The sequence below is a fragment of the Anopheles ziemanni genome, chromosome 3 (genome assembly GCF_943734765.1).
Source record: "Anopheles ziemanni chromosome 3, idAnoZiCoDA_A2_x.2, whole genome shotgun sequence".
In the NCBI taxonomy this organism is placed as follows: domain Eukaryota; kingdom Metazoa; phylum Arthropoda; class Insecta; order Diptera; family Culicidae; genus Anopheles; species Anopheles ziemanni.
The window spans coordinates 27913183-27931926 of NC_080706.1; the positions used below are offsets into that span (position 1 = coordinate 27913183).

At 47.6% G+C, this 18744-nt stretch overlaps 6 protein-coding genes across 6 annotated transcripts; 3 read left to right on the plus strand and 3 right to left on the minus strand.

Moving 5' to 3' along the window:
* Nucleotides 1-5355: 5355 nt before the first annotated feature.
* On the minus strand, nucleotides 5356-7868 carry LOC131286751 (protein TAPT1 homolog). Its single transcript, XM_058315748.1, has 2 exons — nucleotides 7486-7868; nucleotides 5356-7396 (listed from the first exon to the last, which is right to left on the minus strand). Exons 1-2 carry the CDS (start codon nucleotides 7688-7690, stop codon nucleotides 5565-5567), a joined length of 2037 nt encoding a protein of 678 aa, XP_058171731.1. The 5' UTR covers nucleotides 7691-7868; the 3' UTR covers nucleotides 5356-5564.
* Nucleotides 7869-8266: 398 nt separating this feature from the next.
* On the plus strand, nucleotides 8267-8728 carry LOC131288060 (small ribosomal subunit protein mS33). The gene has a single exon (XM_058317160.1). It carries the CDS (start codon nucleotides 8279-8281, stop codon nucleotides 8612-8614), a length of 336 nt encoding a protein of 111 aa, XP_058173143.1. The 5' UTR covers nucleotides 8267-8278; the 3' UTR covers nucleotides 8615-8728.
* A 228-nt stretch (nucleotides 8729-8956) lies between these two features.
* On the minus strand, nucleotides 8957-15601 carry LOC131289057 (eukaryotic translation initiation factor 2-alpha kinase-like). Its single transcript, XM_058318257.1, has 3 exons — nucleotides 15239-15601; nucleotides 9366-12462; nucleotides 8957-9288 (listed from the first exon to the last, which is right to left on the minus strand). The coding sequence occupies exons 1-3, from the start codon at nucleotides 15427-15429 to the stop codon at nucleotides 8974-8976; spliced, it is 3603 nt and encodes a 1200-aa protein (XP_058174240.1). The 5' UTR covers nucleotides 15430-15601; the 3' UTR covers nucleotides 8957-8973.
* Nucleotides 12675-14454, plus strand: LOC131289058 (protein misato). Its single transcript, XM_058318258.1, has 2 exons — nucleotides 12675-12772; nucleotides 12841-14454. The coding sequence occupies exons 1-2, from the start codon at nucleotides 12698-12700 to the stop codon at nucleotides 14449-14451; spliced, it is 1686 nt and encodes a 561-aa protein (XP_058174241.1). The 5' UTR covers nucleotides 12675-12697; the 3' UTR covers nucleotides 14452-14454.
* Nucleotides 15602-16067: 466 nt separating the features above from the next.
* On the plus strand, nucleotides 16068-18029 carry LOC131289892 (general transcription factor IIF subunit 1). Its single transcript, XM_058319232.1, has 3 exons — nucleotides 16068-16082; nucleotides 16167-17662; nucleotides 17736-18029. The coding sequence occupies exons 1-3, from the start codon at nucleotides 16068-16070 to the stop codon at nucleotides 17941-17943; spliced, it is 1719 nt and encodes a 572-aa protein (XP_058175215.1). The 3' UTR covers nucleotides 17944-18029.
* Nucleotides 18027-18619, minus strand: LOC131289893 (splicing factor 3B subunit 6). The gene is made up of 3 exons (XM_058319233.1): nucleotides 18590-18619; nucleotides 18391-18509; nucleotides 18027-18311 (listed from the first exon to the last, which is right to left on the minus strand). Exons 1-3 carry the CDS (start codon nucleotides 18617-18619, stop codon nucleotides 18080-18082), a joined length of 381 nt encoding a protein of 126 aa, XP_058175216.1. The 3' UTR covers nucleotides 18027-18079.
* Nucleotides 18620-18744: the final 125 nt, after the last annotated feature.

The following is an 18744-nucleotide window of genomic DNA, read 5'->3' on the forward strand; positions in this document are numbered from 1 at the left end:
CCGGTGAACTAAATGTTTTAATGTTGATCATTGCTTGCCATGCAAATGCCGACCCAGGGGTGGTGCCCTCGGTTACCGGAACGCATCCAGTCCTGCCCTTTAGCACTCCCCGGGCTTGGTTGGTGAAGAATTTCGAGTACGCATGCATTCTACCGAAACCTGGTGGAGTGGACAAGTTTTATTATCTTCCTGCAGTCCCGGCCGGGCGACGCTGGTAACCTATAAAAAGGAAAATTATGAACACCGTAAAACGTGCTCATGCTCATGATCGCCATTTTGATGCAGTCCGCCACACTGGGATGGCAGGTATGTTTGAAATGGCAGGAAACTGTGTCTGTCTAACATTTGCGCTCAACACGCACAAAACAACATTTAAGCCTTTTCACATGCGATCCGCAGTGGGGAAAATGAAAGTATTAAGAATCGCTCAAAACATGTTTGGATAAAAAAATACTATCCTCGATACCGGGGAAGTCATCTTGCATTTGAAATTAATCTATTACATATTTTAGTTTTTTTCTATGGAGTTTTGTGTACACTAAAAACTCGGCCAATAATGAACCGTCGATTCCGCAGATGTTCTTGAAGATTTGTTTTTTGATCAAATTATCTAATCTTAACAATTGAAACTCAGTTGTACTAGCACTAACAAAACAAGCATGTACACATATGTCAAGGTGTATCCACCAAAGTTGTACAACAAGGTTTATACAACACTGGGAAATCGATGAAATATGTAACTATTAAATTAAAATATATTTAATCGACTATTATATTTAACTATTAATTCTTCCCTCTCCAATTTCCGCTCTTCAATATCCTCTACTCCTGCTTTGCTTTAATTTTCTATTGCCTTCTCTCTGCTTCCGATTCAACAGCATCTTTTCGGGTCCTCGCTTATCCTTTGTTTTGTAGTCTGAGCTAGGGTCTAGTGCTTAAGTCCTTGTGTATGTATCTTAATTTTAAATTTAAGTTTTGTTTAGCTCATAAGTGGAAGATAAAATAAATAAATAAATAAATAAATAAATAAATAAATAAATAAATAAATAAATAAATAAATAAATAAATAAATAAATAAATAAATAAATAAATAAATAAATAAATAAATAAAAACATAACTCTTAAGCAAAGTGTTAAAACCATAATTCTATTCTTAATCCCTTCTTCACCGAGCATCCCCAGGGCGTCAAGTTAATGTCAGGCGGCCAGATTTTTTCACAAATGATACAAAAATGTAATATCTCGTGAAGCAACAACGGTTGATTTGCAGAAACGGTAAAAGAGTAAATGAGGCCCCGGGCTAGATTCTCCTCTTCCTACTGATTCACATTAAGCGCCTGAAGCTATGCAAAGCGCGACACATGCATTCGTTTCGAATTTTTGAACGCTAACGGTTCGCTTAAAAGGCCATAACGGTTTAAACTAATCACGCAGTGGAGGTTGAATGCGGGTTAATATACTTTTACATGTTAAGTTACTAGTAAGTAAACTAAACACATGATGGACAACATGAATCAATGAGTTTAGTCGAAGAAATGAGTTGGAAACGGCGGCGCGCCCGCAGCGAGCGCAGCGAGCGGACTGCGCTAGGTCTACCGAAAAAGAGAGTTTGTTATAGTTTTGAGAAATAAGGGGGGCCCGTGGGCCCCCCTCATACCGCACCCCTAGGTTGATTGCGTAGCCGAAATTAACGGCACACACTACGGTTCAAATACTCGTAGGTTGAATTTAACGAATTAATGTATCACCAATTGCATACATTCAGTTTAAACGTCCACAAGAGGTGTAGCCACGATCGAAAACATGGCGGCCGGGGCCTCATTTACTCTTTTACCGCAGAAACAAACGAATGAAATTCATAAGATAAATCTTACCTCTACAAACCACATTCCTCAACTCATAACATACAAACTCAGCACTAATCGGATAAAAGGGGATCGATGCGTATGATTAAGACAAAATAATTCGAATGCTATACGCATCGCTAGATCTTTATTTTTATCAGACAACATAGCCACGGAAACAAATCGCTTATGACGTATCACCTACTCGCAGATGCCACGCTTAAAATTATAATAAAAAATCGCCAATCATCATTCTGCGGAAACATACTTCACCCCCGAACGAGCTGGCGGGAATGAATTTTCGGGCACACTGACATCGCAATTAATTAAAACCCTTCTCACCCATCAATCCACCCGGCACGAGCCATGTTGGGTGTTGCTGCCTGTCACGGACCTTTTATCTGATCGCCGAGGCCCGTCCGGAGGTCCCCGCGCGTCCCCAATGATTGTATCGCCCAGAAGCAACGCCTTCCTGCCTGGATCGTTCGATTTTCCCCAAACCTTTTAGCGTCACATTAGCGACAGAGCTTTTTCTTTCCCCGCACACCCCTCCACGCGATCGCACACTTGGAGGCTTCTCTGATCGTGGCTTCTCAAGTTTCACATTTTTTTGGTTTGTTACGTGAATGAATCAAAATCATTCTCAATGGATGAGGCTAGGATGCGGCGGAAGGGGGGATTTTGGGGGTGGTTCTGGCTGGCCATCGGGTTTGTCCGATCGTGCGAGGCACGCGTCCACTAGCGCGTGGAAGCGACACGCAACCTCCCTCTCGGAGGTGTCGTATTTCGGTTATGAGTTATGAGTCGTTGGGCAAATTGTTTTGTTTTAATTTAACGACAACCGACCGTCGATCGGGCCGCGTCAGGCGGATCGGTGTCGTTACGAGCAATTAGCATACGAATGTGGTCTTTAAGGGAGTTTTTAAAAGCCTACCATCGCAAGGCCGCATCGTTGGGCCACGGGGTAGCCACGGTTGGCATCGGCAACCAGCAGCACCGACATAAAGTAAAAGGCATCTCCCCCGAGCGGTGGACGAGTAACGAGCGCAGAGTGTTCCGGAGACATTCCGGAGACCGCACCTTCTTTCTTTCGGATCCCTATCGGGCTGCATTCCTGGGGCGAAGGGCGAATCGCTCTCTGCGCTTCCGGTCGAGAAGGGCCTCAATCCGAGGGATAAGCCGATTTTACGTTCGAGCGAATGGCAACGCACGATCGGTGTACTTTTTGCGACATCGTAACGGCGATCGACGAATTCGCTGCCGTAAGCCGCGTGGAACCGGAGTGCACGAAGAACCCCCACGCTGTGGGTTCCATAATTTTCCATAATTTAATGGATGATCGTATCGATCTGTACGGTGTTCCCCCGTCTGCCATTTGTCGAAGGCACGGAAACGATCGTGTCACCATCTGTGACAGTGATGAGCAGACGCGTTTCGGATCAGTCATTACGAGGAGCACCTAATTTTTAAGAAACGGAACGTTGCTCCTTCGAAAATGAAGAATAAGTGTTACCAATATTTTTAAAACATTTATCGTACTTATACAATATAAATATTCCTTGGAAAAGCTTTAGTACAAACTAGTAAAATCAATAGCGAAAAATAAGGGCTGATTTAATTGAAACTAGACAGATTGTTTAATTGCAAAAGGAAGAATCGCACATTTATTGATTTCTTCATTTGATGATTTTATAGGTTCCTGCTAGGAATGGCTGGGAAAATTGAAATAGACACACAGATTGACGGCCACGATAGTGCTGGCAATGTGCTTCATTAGTGCACCGTGGCTCGGAAGGCTCGGTTCGATTCAGCGGTAATCTTCGGCAACGAATTGCAACACCGTTTTCCGAGGAATGGTTCCAAGCCACACCCCACCGGAGCCTTGCGAAAAATTGAACGATGCCAAGGTAACGACGGTGCTACCGTTTCGATATCAACGGGTCGCGATGGCAAGCGATAATTTCTCTTCCCTTTGTGGCGGAACTTCGCGAACAGACGGAACCAAAGCTGACCGTCTCTTGTGTCGCACAAAACATCCCTTCACGCGATCCCGCGGACCGATCGTTCAATGTTTCCTTCATGTTTTAATATCGGTTTCGTACTTCGCTTTCTTGCCCATGGACATTTCCTTCGTGTGAAGGGTTAGTACGAAAAACAAAAAATAACCATAAAATCGATAACAACAAAAAAAACAATCACATCCCGCAACACGTCGATGTTCGTCAGATTTCGGTCAAAGAAGTTCGTTCCGAATGGAGTTCAAGTGTGGCGAGAGGGCGGCCACTGAAACATTTCGCGCGGATTAAATTAAATGATACCTTTTAAGATGTCACGATCGAGGCATAAATACGGGGAAATAACATATCATAAGATTATCAATTAAGGCACCAACCCGATTGTCTTTGGGTGTCAGGATGTGGCTTTGTGAGGTGCTCTTCGGACCAATTGCCCCGCTATAGACCGCATTTTTATACCCTCTCGATCAATGGATTTTTTTCGCCTTGTTCCTTGTCGTGTGTAATTTCTCTAGGGGTTTCTCTTATTTCTCCCATGGCGGTTCCAGTGAAACTGCGTGCTGAACAAACTAAATGCCCACTACTACTACTACCACTTCACCAAGGATGGCCATTTTCAAGAAGGAACACCCAGCGCAGCAGGACAGGTGAGTGAGTCTTGCCAAGCTCCAAGTTGGGTCCTTTCTCGCGCTCTCGGACTTTTCATTGCCATTCTGCCCCTGGTTGAGATTTTGTCTGCACGGACTTGTTTCCATTCCCCAGCACGCGGTCGGACGCCCGCTAGCCACACGCGGTCGTAAAATAAAACTCCCTCCAGTAGCGCTTTAAGTGGTGGATTAAGAATTTCCGATCATCGTAACCGATACGGCGGGGGAAGACGATCGAAATAATGGCGTTCGCGACACGATGAAACCATAAACAGTGTGATAAAAGATATCGGCAAGATCGGCGGCCGCATTTCCCCGCCTGCAAAACGGGCGAAGGAGCAATCGTAGGATCTTGGTAATTAAATTTTTAATGATCATCTTCCCACATTACTTGCACACGATCGAGGTGGCAGGAAGTAGTTTAGATGGTTTTACACCAGACCATAGTTCACTTGAGGCCGATAGTCGACGGATTGTCAAACGACTCTAGAAAATCCAGTAAAACATCTCAAGTTTTTCGCGACGCACGATTCGTTTCGTGCACAAAAATTCCACGCTTTGAGTCGTACACCTCGTATATATTGGATTGAATAGTATTGTAGAAAAATATTTTAGCGAAAACGAAAATAATGTCGGGACTGAATTCAAACTTTCAAATGTAGGATAGCCGTGTTTCATAGTATCAACGACTTGCGCTGCATGGTATCTATAGTTTATTCTCATATTATCAAACATTATATCCTAATGGGACCATTAGAGCAGTACAAAACAGTAAAGTAGCCAACCGAAACGGAAACAACGTAACAAAACTAAAGGACGCGAAAAAAAACTACAGACTACGCGCGCACACGCACACACAAACACACGCCGCGTCGTGTGGTATAAGAATTATGTCAGCCTTTGGTACCTCACAAGAAGTACCGTTCCGGCGGAAGTACTCTTGTTGCAAATGATCAAGAATTAATGCAATTAATCCGATGATGCTAAAATCCGTTGGGTTAAAATAAATTACTACGGTGAATTCCAGAAACCGTGCCATGTTTATCGTGTCTGTCCACTCACCCACCACCACCTTCGAGCTGAATGGACGGTTCTGATTCCGATCGTTTGTGCGTTCGAACGTGGTGATGCTGATGATGGTGATGGACCGAAGAACTTTCGTTCCCATCGGAACCGACCGTATCGCTTGGAAGTCGTCCCGGTTGCTTCTCGAGGCCCGGTTCCTGCTGCAGATCCGGCACGCTACGGGCAACATTTTCATCCTCCTCCTTAGCTGACCGACTACCGCACGGATCGGCGCTTCCCACCGAGCTTCCGTTCAGCACCTGATCGTTCAGTTTCACGTCGTCCAAATCGACGTCACTGTTCGAGAAGAGTGCCGTTGCGCCGAGCCCGGAAGTTTTCCGTAAGACATCGGTTGAGCTGCCTGAGCTGGTCAGCGAACTGACCGACATCGCCATGGTCGATGGTGGCGTGGACACACCCGATGTTTGAGATGTTGGTGAGGTGGCCGATGCGGGAGACGTTGTCACAACCGGTGGCGGTTGCGTGCGATGGATGGGGGAAGTCGCGGTGTCACTTGTCGCTCGCCCGATACCTCCACCGGTAGCACCCCGTGCGTTACTTGGAATTGGGGTCGATGTAAAAGGATGACATCCACTTTGATTCTTCTCATCCTGATGCTTTTGGGTGAGATCGCACGCTTTGCCGAGGGCGCAAATCGTGTTCAGAACGCGTCCACTCAGCAGCACTAGAAAGGCAACGAACAATATCACCACCGAAGCGGCGTTCTCGAACGAGAGCGCATGGTAGAGAGCTTTAACAAGCACGACACCGAGTGGGAACGGTATGAAACCCATTCGGCGAGCGACCAGATCGGAGTGGTCACTGAACGCGTGCTTCTGGCGGGTCTGCGTCATATCGTACGCCAGGCTGGTCGTGTACTCTCGATACACATCGCACGGGATCTCGTTGAAGCGCGTGATAAACGCGTGCTTAATCCAATCCACCAGGCACTCGGTGACCATCACGTACATGCAGTCCGGGAACATCACAAAGAACTGCTCCGGCTTCCAGCTGAACTCCTTCATCGTCTGTATCAGCACGATCAGCATCAGCACCGACAGGTGAAAGCGTTCCCGCACATCACTGCAGCTCAGCTGGAAAAGATTGTTCTTGTCGAACTTCTTAAACACGCTGCCCTTCAGCTCGACAAAGTTGTTCGACATCATGATCGTCAGCAGACCCTTGTTGTTCGAGTTGATGGCCACGTTAAGCGACGTCGCCTGGAACATCACCAGCACACTGTGCATGGTGACGTACACGATCGCGAAGAGAAAGTGCGGAATGGTCCCCAGATGCTGCCGCTTGCTGTCCTTCGGCTCGGTCGCCGTCCAGAACAGGGCATCGATCGTATCCTGCCCGAACGCCGACAGCAAACGATCGCCCACCTCGAGCATGTTGTAGAATATGTACAGCTTGATGATCGACTGGCTCTTGATCATGTGGTACAGCATGTTCGTGTCGACGTACAGCAGCGTGTAGCTGCATATGATCCAGATGGTGCCCTTAAGCAGATCGCAAATTTCGGCCGGCGCTAGCAATCGCTGCGATGGACGCCGCAGGCCGATGCAGCGTGCAATTGGGCGGCTTATCAGTGCCCAAAGGGCAAGCAGGTATCTTATCGGTAGAAAGGTGTAGATGTACAGAAATGAATCGGCACACTGCAGCACACCGTACAGCATGAAGCTCTCGAGCTCGCGGGGTATCTTGAGGAAGGAGTAGATTTTCTCCCGCCGTGCCGAGTAGCGTTCTTCGTCATGCTCCAACACGTACCCTCGCGTTAGCTCTATTCGAACGAAATCGTACAAGCTTCCCCTTTCGTTACGCTCTGCAGAAAACCAATGACACATACAAAGCAAAATGCATTTAGAAACACAAAACCCAGAAAAAAAACAACAACGAGAAAGCAAAACTCACCTTCGGTAGCCTCTCCACTCAGTGACCGTTTGGTATCGTCCTCTGAAGATATCTCCTCGATACGACTGTTGCCCGTCGTCCCGTTTAGCCCGGAGCCGACGGAATCCCGGTTAAAACCATAGTGTGCCGCTAGGTCACCGCGGAAGCGTAACTTTTTCCTCTGTCGTTCCTGTGGCGTCGTAAGCATATCTTCCTTGCGAAACATTCTCACCGGGCTGGTTGCACCTGCATTTCCTGTCACGGGCGTTACTACAGTACAGTTTACCACACGTAAACGGTAACAGTGCTACGGGAAATGGATAGTTTTGCGACAATTTTGTTCCCGATACGTTCGATAACAGCTACCACGGATGTTAGCACACAAAGTATACGAATGTCGGCAGAAAGAAAAATACGTCAACGCCGATTATTCTCGCTCAGCTGTTGACACCAATTTCGATGTAGAGAGAGCTTTGTTCACGCAGGCTTGTTTATTGACATCGTAGTAAGCAGCGATTGTGGCTAAAATAGTCGCATGGATGCAACAAACTTGGACGTAAAGAATTGCTAAACATTGGGGAATAGGATACAGTAAATTCGTTAAAAATTTACGAGTAAAATATACGGTCCAATTACATATTTTTAGAGAACTTTTACACAATATTCAAGATATAGACAGAGCCAACTTCACCCTCTCTCGTCTGGAAATGTCAGACGCATTTTGTCAACACACAAGTTACACAATTCGCCTCGTTCGGTTTCGTTTCGTTTCGCGTACCGCATCAGTGTGCACAAGCAAATTGTGGCCGGCAAAATGTCCAAATATAAAGAGCTCACCAAACTTACCACCACCTACGCCCGGCGTATGAACTACCTATCGAATCGGATCTTCGGAGAGGTGGCACGCCCAACGAACCCGCAGTCAATGAAGGTGGTGAAAATGTTCAGTGAGGAACCGATCCACAAGCGGGACTACGTCGTCAACTGGTACCCGCGGCACGTGGAAACCCATCTGCTCGCGATGAAGCTGCGCGAGTACGGGCTGTTCCGGGACGAGCATCAGGATTTCAAGGAGGAAATGAAACGATTACGAGCGCTACGCGGTAAAGCCCCACCGAAGAAGGGCGAGGGAAAACGTTCGAAAAAGTAGTGCAAGGAAACCCGTCGAAGGTGCGTCATCCAGGTCAGCTAGTTTTAAAGTCCTTTCCTGTTGGGTGCTTTAATTTTATCCGTTGGGTGAATAATAAATCCAGCATGTTATTTAAAACAAGTAAAGAGCGACCGTGTACTCTTGCATATCTTTATTAGTAGATATAATTCTCACATACTCGACAAGAACGTAACTGGCTTACCGTAAGTTTGTCTCAAACCTTAATCTTATTCACGGGGATGAGCTTAGACTATAACAACCTCAATAAGACATAAATAACTTAGAAGTATGTTTTCACTTGGCAACTCGTTTTTTTCATGTCGCCGTCCTCCAATTCCTCCATCAGACGAAATTCCTCTTTAAAAGCAAAGTTGGTTCGGTGCGGACCCAATACCAGCGGAACCACTTCCGGAGCCCGAGCCGGACGTACTGTAAGTACGGCTGTCTTTTCTGCGTGGCGGCAACTCAAAGTGCCATTCATCACCGTCCTCCGATTCGAACGATCCGCTGGACGTTCCGGTTCCACCGTTAACGACGAGCGTTTCATCAACGACACTGAGTGCGTTGGTCGATTTGCTCGAAGGAATACGTTTAAACGGAGGATGCGCCTTGATACCGAACGTTGTTGGTCGATTTTTAGGCGATTCCGACAACATCAGCGATAGTAGCTTATACTGTAACGAGAGGAAAAAAGGGCAGTATATGTTAATTAAATCTAATTAAATAATTTCCTGTTTCGAAGAAATCTTACCTCACATTGATAATCCTCTTCAAAGCGATCAGGGAATGCGCTCTTCCGCACGTTCTTGAGCGTGCAGATCCTCTCCATCTCCGTACCGAAGCTTACGAGCAGCTCGAACAGGATTAAGCCGAGCGAATAGATGTCCACCTTGTAGTCGTACGGTAAACCCTTCAGCTGTTCCGGTGACATGTACAGTTGCGTTCCAACTTGCCTGGTGTGCCGATCGGGACCCATCGTGGGCATATTGTTCTCACTGTCATACTGCAAATCGCTCGAGTCGGTTACCAGCCCAAAGTCGCCAATTTTTATCCTTCCATCGAGCGAAAAGAAAATATTGCTTGGCTTCAGGTCACGATGTATTAGGCCCTTCAGATGGACGTACTCGACGCCGGCCACAATCTGCTCGAAGATGGGCACGATCTTGTCCCGACGGGCCGGGAACCCGTTCAAACTGAGCCACTCCTTGAGTGATTGTTTGTGGCACAGTTGCATCTGAATGTAGAGATAAATCTTATTGCTCTGGGTCGTCGTGCTTGCTTTGGTTGGCTGCGATAGGATGGAGCTCGTGCCGATCGTCGTGCCGTTGCGCAAGTCGACGGCTAGTGGTAGTGGCCTCTTGTTGTTCTGCACATTACCCGTGCTGGTGAGATCTAGCGAAAGGGGCCGGCGGTGTGTTTTGCGGAATGGATTCTGCTGCTGGGGGTTCTCTTTTCTGTACGCACCACCAACACCACCACCATTTGTGGATGCAGGTGGACGTGTTTCTGGTGAAGAAGACACTTGGATGGCCACTGCTCCATTGCTGCTAATACCGTTGCTCATTGATGGTTCCTTAAAAACAATGTCCAACGAATCATCGTTGTCATCGTCGTTGTTGGTCCACGTGTGTCTGCTTCCGTGCGCACCCGACGGTGCTTCCGACTCGGACTCGCTTGAAGAAGACTCATCGTCTTGCTCTTCGCTATCTCCGTCCCCATTTTCTAACCCCGACGGTTGCAGCGACGCTTCCGGATCTGCCCGGAATTCAATAAACGAGGAACCGTCGCTCTGCTCGTAGTGCAGTGATCGACCAACTCCTCCTTTTGTACCGGCACCGTTTGCGAAGGAAAAGTTCGGTTCCGCAGCACAAGGCATCCAGAGGTTGGCCTGAATGGACGAGGGAGGAATACTGTTTTTCGCCCCCCCGACAAACCGATTCAATGAACCGGACACCACCGACGATGCACCCGGAAGTGGAGGGCACGTATCCGTCGGTGTTTCGATGTCGATCGACGTTGAAAGGCAGTGTCGTTCGATCCACTCCCGATCGTTCCGTTCCTGCCAACCGGGGGGTGGCGTTTCGATCCACGCATGGAAATACCTCACAATGTTCTGATGCTCACAGTGGGCCAGCGTTTTCACTTCCCGCATCACACGGTCCTTCGATTCCTGCTTGTTCGGTAGCACGACGCGCTTGATCGCGTACCGGCAATCGTCTAGCTTATTGCGCACCTCAAATACCACCCCAAAGCCCCCCTTGCCGAGGCACTGGACGAGATCGAAATCTTCATGAAACCGGGACGTATAGTGTTCCATCATCCCTGCCCCTTGTCCCCGTGTTGGGTCATTGGCTGAGTTCGATTCGGAGTAGCTGCGCGTCGTCATACGAATAGCGGGCGGGAATTCTTCGACCGCTTCAACCGCCGTTGGGATCGGTACGGTAACCTTCCGCTCGACCACCACCATGACCGGGGGTTTTTCGGCACGTAGCTTAAGCATCATGTTAAGCACCAGCGCGCTCGTGATCGAAATGATCACGATTTCCTTCCACCAGTGCCACATGGTGACACTCATCACCTTAACCGGCACATCGAACATCGTCTCCACGTCGTCCGGTGCGGTTCCGGTGCGTTCGCCATCCTCCTCGTTGGTGGTGTTATCGATGGAAACTTCATTGTTTTTGTTACACCGCTCGGGTGGATCGTAGAGGAGGAAAAACCCATTGCCATTGATATAGCTCGAGGCGTAAAGTACCGAACGTGCGATCGCCGTTGATTCCCCATTGTCATCCGTTTGTGGCTCTTCGGGTACGCTGTTTTCGTCGGTTATCAATCCAGCTACGGCGCCACTAGCGGGCAATGGCCTCCAGGGAATAGCCGGTAGTTTACTTTCATCCGTTAGCAGCGCGATCTCCTGAAGGTTTTGCTCCCGTTTGTTCATCATCGCATTCGATTCCTGAATGTAAAGCTGCTTATCGTGCATTCCGATGTAAAGCGAAGGGCTTACCAATGGAGGCTTGTCGGCGGTGGTGTCTTCTACATTCACGTTCCACAACCAGTCGGTACGATCGAATAGATCCACTTCGACCAACCCACCTTCCGTATCGCCGGGTGGTGTACGCCAAGCGCTCACAATCGGCACGTTAAACTTGTGCTTCCACACAATCTCCCCCGGTGCGCTCTTACGCACCGCACAGATCACTCCCTCCGGAATGATCACCCGCAGCTCCAAATCCAGTATCACCGGGTCCACCTCGCGACGTTCCTTGCCACCGCGGCAATCTTCATTGCTCATCTTTTCCAGCTCATGGTGGCCAATGCTAAAGTTCCACCGCTCGCTACCGGTACGCGACTCGACCGCGCGTACCGTTTGCGTTTGCCGGCGGATCACGAGCACATCATCGATCGTGCTGCCACCGATTTCGTCCTCCGGCGGTGGACCATATTTACCTTCTCCGGCCGCCGATTCCATTGCCAGTTCGGTCGCATTCTTACACCCTTGCATCGTGCAGACGTAGATCAGGTTACCCGTTTGCATCGACACACCGTACGAGCGGGTTTCCTTTCCACCGGAGATGACGAGATCGTCCGAAAACTTGAACGACGATTGCAGCATCTCTTCAGCACTGAACGGGATCGGTTCGATTGAGTCTCCGTCGAACTTGTACAAACTTCCACTGAGCGACGGTATCATGCGTACCCATTTGCCGTTGTTGGTCAGCTCGAGCCGGTGGATGCTGGAGGAAAGCAACGAACCGGGGCCCGTTTGGATGCTCCATCGTTCCTTTCCCTCGTCGAGCATGTCCAGCGCGGACAGTTTGCCATCGAGTGTGGTTACAAAAACCAGTCTAAAAAGATTCAAAAGAACAAAATATCAATTAAAAATACGGTATAAATGGAATTTTATGAAAGAAACAAACGTTAGCTCTTTGAATATTCAAACTGGGCAATTCAATTCAACCTCTCAACTCTATGGCATAAACATTGCTCCTTTGACAGCTCTTGTTTGTTTATTCGAGAACAAACGTGTGTACTGCGTACGTTGTTTTGTGTTCGTTTAGTAAAAAAGCAGCCGCCTACGTTATGGGTCGTGAAATTTTAACCTTTCAGTTAGGAAACTACGCCAACTATATCGGAACACACTGGTGGAACATTCAGGTAAGCTACGCCACGCCTTTGCATCGATAAACACAATATGCACGCTTCCTATTCTTCGCTATCGTTAGGAATCATCGTTTAACTATGATCCCAATGCGGAACCATCGGAAATCGATCACTCGATCCTGTACCGGGAGGGTCAGACGAGTCAGCGGCAGGTCACGTTCACACCGCGACTCCTGATGGTCGATCTCGCCGGGACGCTGGGTCACGTCCCACGCACCGGTGATCTTTACGCAGATCCGATCGATCCGGCACAAATTACCGACGACCCGTCCGAACTCACCGACGTCGAGTGGGACGCACAAAAGTTGGAAATTATCAAGCAAAAAACCCCCGCCAAAAAGCATCCGTATCAGACGGATCTGGCCAGCGGGTCCACTGAGGGTGAGAAGGATTACGATTTCGCAAACACGGTGGAAAATTGGATCGATTTTAGCTACACCCGGTATCATCCGCGCAGCATCAATGTGATTGACCGATACGAACATTCCAAGGATGAAAACCAATTCGATACCATCACGAATGGCATGGAGCTGTGGAAGGATACGGATTTCCAGGACGAGCTTACGGATCGCACACGACAGTACGTTGAGGAGTCGGACGCTTGCCAAGGCTTCCAAATGCTGTTCGACTGTACGGATGGATTTTCAGGTCTCGGATTGAAACTGTTAGAGCATCTGCAGGATGAATACGGAAAACCCTCTCTGCTGTTTCCTGTGTTTTCTCCCAAGCCTCCGATGTTTAAGAGTGCGGATGAACCGATGAGCGATTCGATACGCGTTGTCAACACCGCTCTTACATTTGCGCAGCTGCCGGAGTATGCTTCGTTGTTCGTTCCACTCTCTACGATGCAGCGCTGCTGGCGCAATATAGATGGCCCTCGCACCCTTCCCAACATTGCGTATGATGCGGCGAATCTGTATCAAACATCCGGTATTCTGGCGAGCTTTCTCGAAACCGCATCCATACGCTATCGGCTAAAGGAACCGGCGAGCGGTGGATTTCTTTCCGGGCTGTGCTGTGATTTGAATGCGTACGGGCGTAAAATGGCCGCTGCTGGGATGGCCATGCCGTTTCCGCTCGGTAGTACGCAGGATTTGATCGACTGCCTCGATCAACTCGAGGACAAAAGCCTCAGCGTCCAGCTTTCCCCCAACGTGAACGTTGGCAAACGAGCTATCGTTCAATCCGTGTGTGTTCGGGGTCTACCACTGAATCGCCTAAAACGACCCCCGACGTCTAAATCCGCTCAGCGGCAGCAAATTATGCCCGCCTACCGGTGCACCAGCGTAAGCGAGATGCTGCAGTTTTTCTACTCGTGCAGCCTGGAGGTCAGTATGTCGCACGTAACGTCCGTTAAAGCACCGATGACTATACGGCAGCCATTTCCGGTGGAACTGTTCGACAAGCGGGTCGGTTTCGACGGGTTCCTCACCGACTGTCCGCTGGCACAAGCGACCATGGCGTACGTTCAGCAGTGCCCTACGCTGGCAACGATTCAATCATCCTCCGATCTCGGAGACGGCCTGGAAGCGCTTCATCGGGAGGTGAGCCGTATTCGACTGGCAAAAATTCCACGATTTACCGAGTGTGGCCTGGAGGAGGTGGACTACAAGGAAACGGTAGAGCGGCTGCTGGATTTGAAGGAGAATTACGACGAAAACTACGAGCTGTAGATTCGTTGGAATGTATTTCGCTTTTACAGTGCTATTTACAACTTCATTCATTTGCTTGCTAGGTTTTAAACCGAGTAATAAAGTGCTTTAAACTAATGTGAAATTAAATTCTGAAAACAATTTGCACACAATACTGGATGCATTAAGTCGTCGAGAGAGGCTTTAGAACAACCTGGTGTATCTTCAAATGATATAATAGCCTGGCTCGTAAGCCTATTAGTGGCACCTAAGCCTCCTCGCCGCTATGACTCAGATCGAACAAAACAGACTTTGCAAACAAACGTCCGCAGAGCTTGCCGTTTGTGTTGGTAAAGCACCTGCGCCGCAATTTGTGTTATCAATTTGTAGAATGTGCTTCACCAAATATTACGATGGAAAAGGAAGGTTGGAAGTCCCAAATCCACACTAAATGAAGCTTTAAAAAAGGCTAAAAAATCAGCCAAATCAATGACGCAATATTGGCCTACGATAAGGTGATAGATTTACCTGGCCGATAACCAATAAACCAACTGATAACCACGTTGATAAGAATTCAGAAGTTTATCTAATTGTGGTTGATAACTTTCTTTAATGAAGAAAGTGTGTAAGATGCTTATGATTACTGACGATCGTTGCGATCGCATCGATTCCAGAACGAAAACAATTCAGCGCAGACCGAACGCGAGACATAACATGATGATGTTTATGCACGCACAATCAATTTTAAACCTGCACGAACATGTTGCAACTGCACAAGATTGAAAAGGAGTTTTGACGGGGAGGGGGGATTAATTTTAGCCAATCTTACCCATCCCGATCGCGCTGCTGATCTACTTTGTCGTCGCAGAAGGGCAGCTGCTCGACCGTCTGTGGACCATCGTTTGGTGGATTGTTTAGTGACCCCGCGGCAGCATTCCCCAAGGCCACCGAGACGACGGTGGCCAGCAGCACCGCTCCGATGCACAGCGCGCAGCGAATAAAAACAGAGCACGTAGGCATGACGATTGCCGAACGCCTACTGCAGCGATTGTCCCACTAGTCGTGTGTCGCGAATTTTGCCAATTCGCGGGTTCATATTTCGTACACTTTACTACATACACTTGCTACAATTACAACGGAATAGAACTCGTTTGACTATCGAGAATTTAAACTATTTAAACGGCTCAAGAAAAACAATCTTTGCGGACGAAACGAAGCGCTCCCGACGTCGTCGAAATCTACAAGTTGAAACTGAAAAACATCCAACTTGGAACTGTCAGAATGGGCAGGGCTGTGCGCTACGAAGACCGGAGAATAAATGATAGAATTGTGGATTTGGTGAAGAATTCTTTCTTTTATGAATAAAAGATCAATCTAAATAAACAATTTGAAGTATTCATTGATTAAGGGATTTCCATAAATACCGAAGATAAAGGAAAAGTTTAAAATATAAATCCGTCCTCCACGCGGCAGCAATAGGAATTGACAGTTGACAGGTTGTCACACCGCGGGAGGTCCGCGGGAGGATTAACAGTTTTGAAAAGTCAAGGAAAAGTACTTCGTATACAATCGACGTAGACTTTTGCTTTCTAATTACGTTGTTCTGTACATTTTTGTTGCTCAAACATCATTTAATCAAGACCTAATTGTTTGGTACAATGAGTGCTCCTTCGGTAAGCTATACTCGAAACTTTTGGATAAATGTTCCTACTAGGGTTTCGTGATAATGTCTCACATTTACTTGCTGAATCTTTCAGAACTCGAAGAGCACAGCTGGCCCGTCACAGCCCGCGCCGTCGGGGACGTCGTCGGCACCGGTTTCCGTCCAAGAGTTCGTGATTCGTGTGCCAAAGAACTTGAAAAAGAAATATCACGTCATGCGATTCAATGCTACACTGAACGTGGACTTCGCCCAATGGCGCTCGGTAAAGATGGAACGAGAAAACAATCAGAAGGAATTCAAAGGAATGGAAGAAGTGATGCCAAAGTTCGGTGCTGGTTCGGAGTTTAACCGGGATTTGCGCGAAGAAGCTCGCCGAAAGCGATTCGGAATAATCTCGAAAAAGTACAAGCCCGAGGCCCAACCCTGGATCCTGAGAGCCGGTGGCAAGGGCGGGAAAATGTTCCGAGGGATCCGCGAAGGTGGAGTTGGTGAAAATGCAGCCTTCTATGTGTTTACGCATGCACCGGATGGTGCCATCGAGGCTTACCCGCTTAATGAGTGGTACAATTTTCAACCGATAAACCGATACAAAGCCCTTTCGGCGGAGGAAGCGGAACAGGAGTACGGTCGGCGGAAGAAAACGATGAACTACTTTTCGCTCATGTTCCGGAAGCGTTTGAGGAAGGGCGAAGACAACGATGGCGAGGAGCAGGAGGAAACGAAGGGCAAAAAGGGTGAGGGTGGTAAAAGCAAAGACCTGAAGATCAGTGATATGGACGAATGGATCGATTCGGACGATGTGTCATCGTCAGGGGATGATGACGAGGAAGGTAAACCGAAACAGAAGGACAGCGATGACGAGGCGAAGGATAAAAAAGCCAAGAACAAAAAGAAGGCCTTGGCGGATAGTAAGAAAAAGAAACGGGATGTGGACGAGGAAGCATTCGAAGAATCGGATGACGGCGACGAGGAAGGCCGAGAGTTGGACTATATTTCCGATTCTAGTGATAGCGAATCCGACCATGACGCCAAGGTTGTAAAGGAGATGAAATCCGTAGCGGAGGAAGATGCCCTCAGAAAGCTGCTAACGTCGGATGAAGACTCGGAGGAAGAGGAGAAAAAATCGGACGAAGAAGAAGAGAAGGAAGAGGACAAGAATGGGAAATCCAAGGAAAAGGACAAGGATGGCAAGGAGAAAGAAAGCAAGGAGGGCAAGAAGAAGAAGAAAGCCAAGAAGAATAAGAACAAAAAATCCGAATCGGACAAAAAGGATTCGTCGAGCGATTTCAGTTCGGACAGTTCCGATTCCGATGCGGCTGGTTCTAAGAAGAAAATTAAACCGAAGAAGGAAAAGGAAGGTGTCGGATCGAATCTTTCGAGTGCCAATAATTCGCGTTCCGCATCGCCGAGCGTGAGCCAGTTCGATTCGAACAAGCGCAAGCTGGTAGGATCAAATATGCCTTCGACTGACCTGACCGGTTCGGATAACAGCAACAGTCCTGTGTCGACTCCTGCGAAAAAGCTAAAATCGGAATCAGCACCCTCAATTCCACCGACCTTTGCTGGAATTGTGAATTCCTCGAGCAAAGAGTAAGTGACGGGATACGGGTTGGGACGGGGAAACGGAGTTGTGACTAATGTTTCATTCTATTTCTGCTTTTAGTGACAATGGAATAACTGAAGAAGCGGTCCGAAGGTACCTGATGCGTAAGCCTATGACCACCACGGAACTGTTGACAAAGTTCAAGAACAAGAAAACGGGCGTATCGAGCGAGAAGCTGGTGGAAACGATGACGCAGCTATTGAAGCGAATCAATCCCGTGAAGCAGACGATACAGGGCAAGATGTATCTTAGTATTAAACCGAAATAGGTGCCCTGTGTCTCGCGGTGTGGTTTGCTTTCTCAATAATACAATCTTTATGCTATAAATAAATTGGCACAATAATATTCCATTCTTAAAAATAGTTTCCATTTTATTTATACCCTATTAGCATCTATTCGTAAAACTATTTTTTCAGTTCGTCCGTGCTGATATTGTACTTCGCTTTCATGGTATCCAGCTCCTCCTGTTTCTTGTCCACGTCGAGCTGTTTGAATGCCTTCGTCGATTGGTAATACAGCACGACCAGATACCGATTACAAACGTTGAATCCTGAAAGGTGATCTCGGGCATTCTTTGCGTCGAAAATATCTTCATAGACGACGAACGCAGTACCACGAGTCTCAGGAGTGTTGCCACTGAAGAAGGAAAATAAGAATGTAAACTCATGATATGGTTGATTCATTAAGGTTTCCCGAAGGATCTATTGGTACTTACACACGAATTTGACGTATTGCTCCATATTTGCCAAATATATCGTACATTTCATCAGAGGTAATTTTGTACGGAAGATTACGCACGTACAGCACCCGGTTTACCTCTGGGGGTAGGCGTACCTTTAACAGAAATACAGCGCATTAATACAACATTCGGGAAAGTATGTTTGCACGTAAGGTTGTTTGTCACAAAAACTTACATTATTTCTTTTCTGCATTGCGAGAGCCATTCTGAAAGTGTGTTTAAATCAGTTTACAATTTGCGAACAAAAATGCAGCAAAGCGTTCTGAAAAATGCTTCTTGTTTACTAACTGAATTTGACATTTCGCTTCACTGACGAACACCATCATTTGC

Excerpts from the sequence above, each read along its gene's own strand:
- LOC131286751 (XM_058315748.1), bottom strand. The coding sequence starts at position 7,690 with ATGTTTCGCAAGGAAGATATGCTTACGACGCCACAGGAACGACAGAGG. Across the intron at positions 7,397-7,485 it reads GAGTGGAGAGGCTACCGAAG|AGCGTAACGAAAGGGGAAGC; the intron begins GTGAGTTTTGCT and ends GGTTTTCTGCAG.
- LOC131288060 (XM_058317160.1), top strand. The coding sequence starts at position 8,279 with ATGTCCAAATATAAAGAGCTCACCAAACTTACCACCACCTACGCCCGG.
- LOC131289058 (XM_058318258.1), top strand. The coding sequence starts at position 12,698 with ATGGGTCGTGAAATTTTAACCTTTCAGTTAGGAAACTACGCCAACTAT. Across the intron at positions 12,773-12,840 it reads CACACTGGTGGAACATTCAG|GAATCATCGTTTAACTATGA; the intron begins GTAAGCTACGCC and ends CGCTATCGTTAG.
- LOC131289057 (XM_058318257.1), bottom strand. The coding sequence starts at position 15,429 with ATGCCTACGTGCTCTGTTTTTATTCGCTGCGCGCTGTGCATCGGAGCG. Across the intron at positions 12,463-15,238 it reads CAGCAGCGCGATCGGGATGG|ACTGGTTTTTGTAACCACAC; the intron begins GTAAGATTGGCT and ends GAATCTTTTTAG. Across the intron at positions 9,289-9,365 it reads AAGAGGATTATCAATGTGAG|TATAAGCTACTATCGCTGAT; the intron begins GTAAGATTTCTT and ends CTCTCGTTACAG.
- LOC131289892 (XM_058319232.1), top strand. Across the intron at positions 17,663-17,735 it reads GTGAATTCCTCGAGCAAAGA|TGACAATGGAATAACTGAAG; the intron begins GTAAGTGACGGG and ends TTCTGCTTTTAG.
- LOC131289893 (XM_058319233.1), bottom strand. The coding sequence starts at position 18,619 with ATGGCTCTCGCAATGCAGAAAAGAAATAAT. Across the intron at positions 18,510-18,589 it reads CAATGCAGAAAAGAAATAAT|GTACGCCTACCCCCAGAGGT; the intron begins GTAAGTTTTTGT and ends TTTCTGTTAAAG. Across the intron at positions 18,312-18,390 it reads GCAATACGTCAAATTCGTGT|TGGCAACACTCCTGAGACTC; the intron begins GTAAGTACCAAT and ends TTCCTTCTTCAG.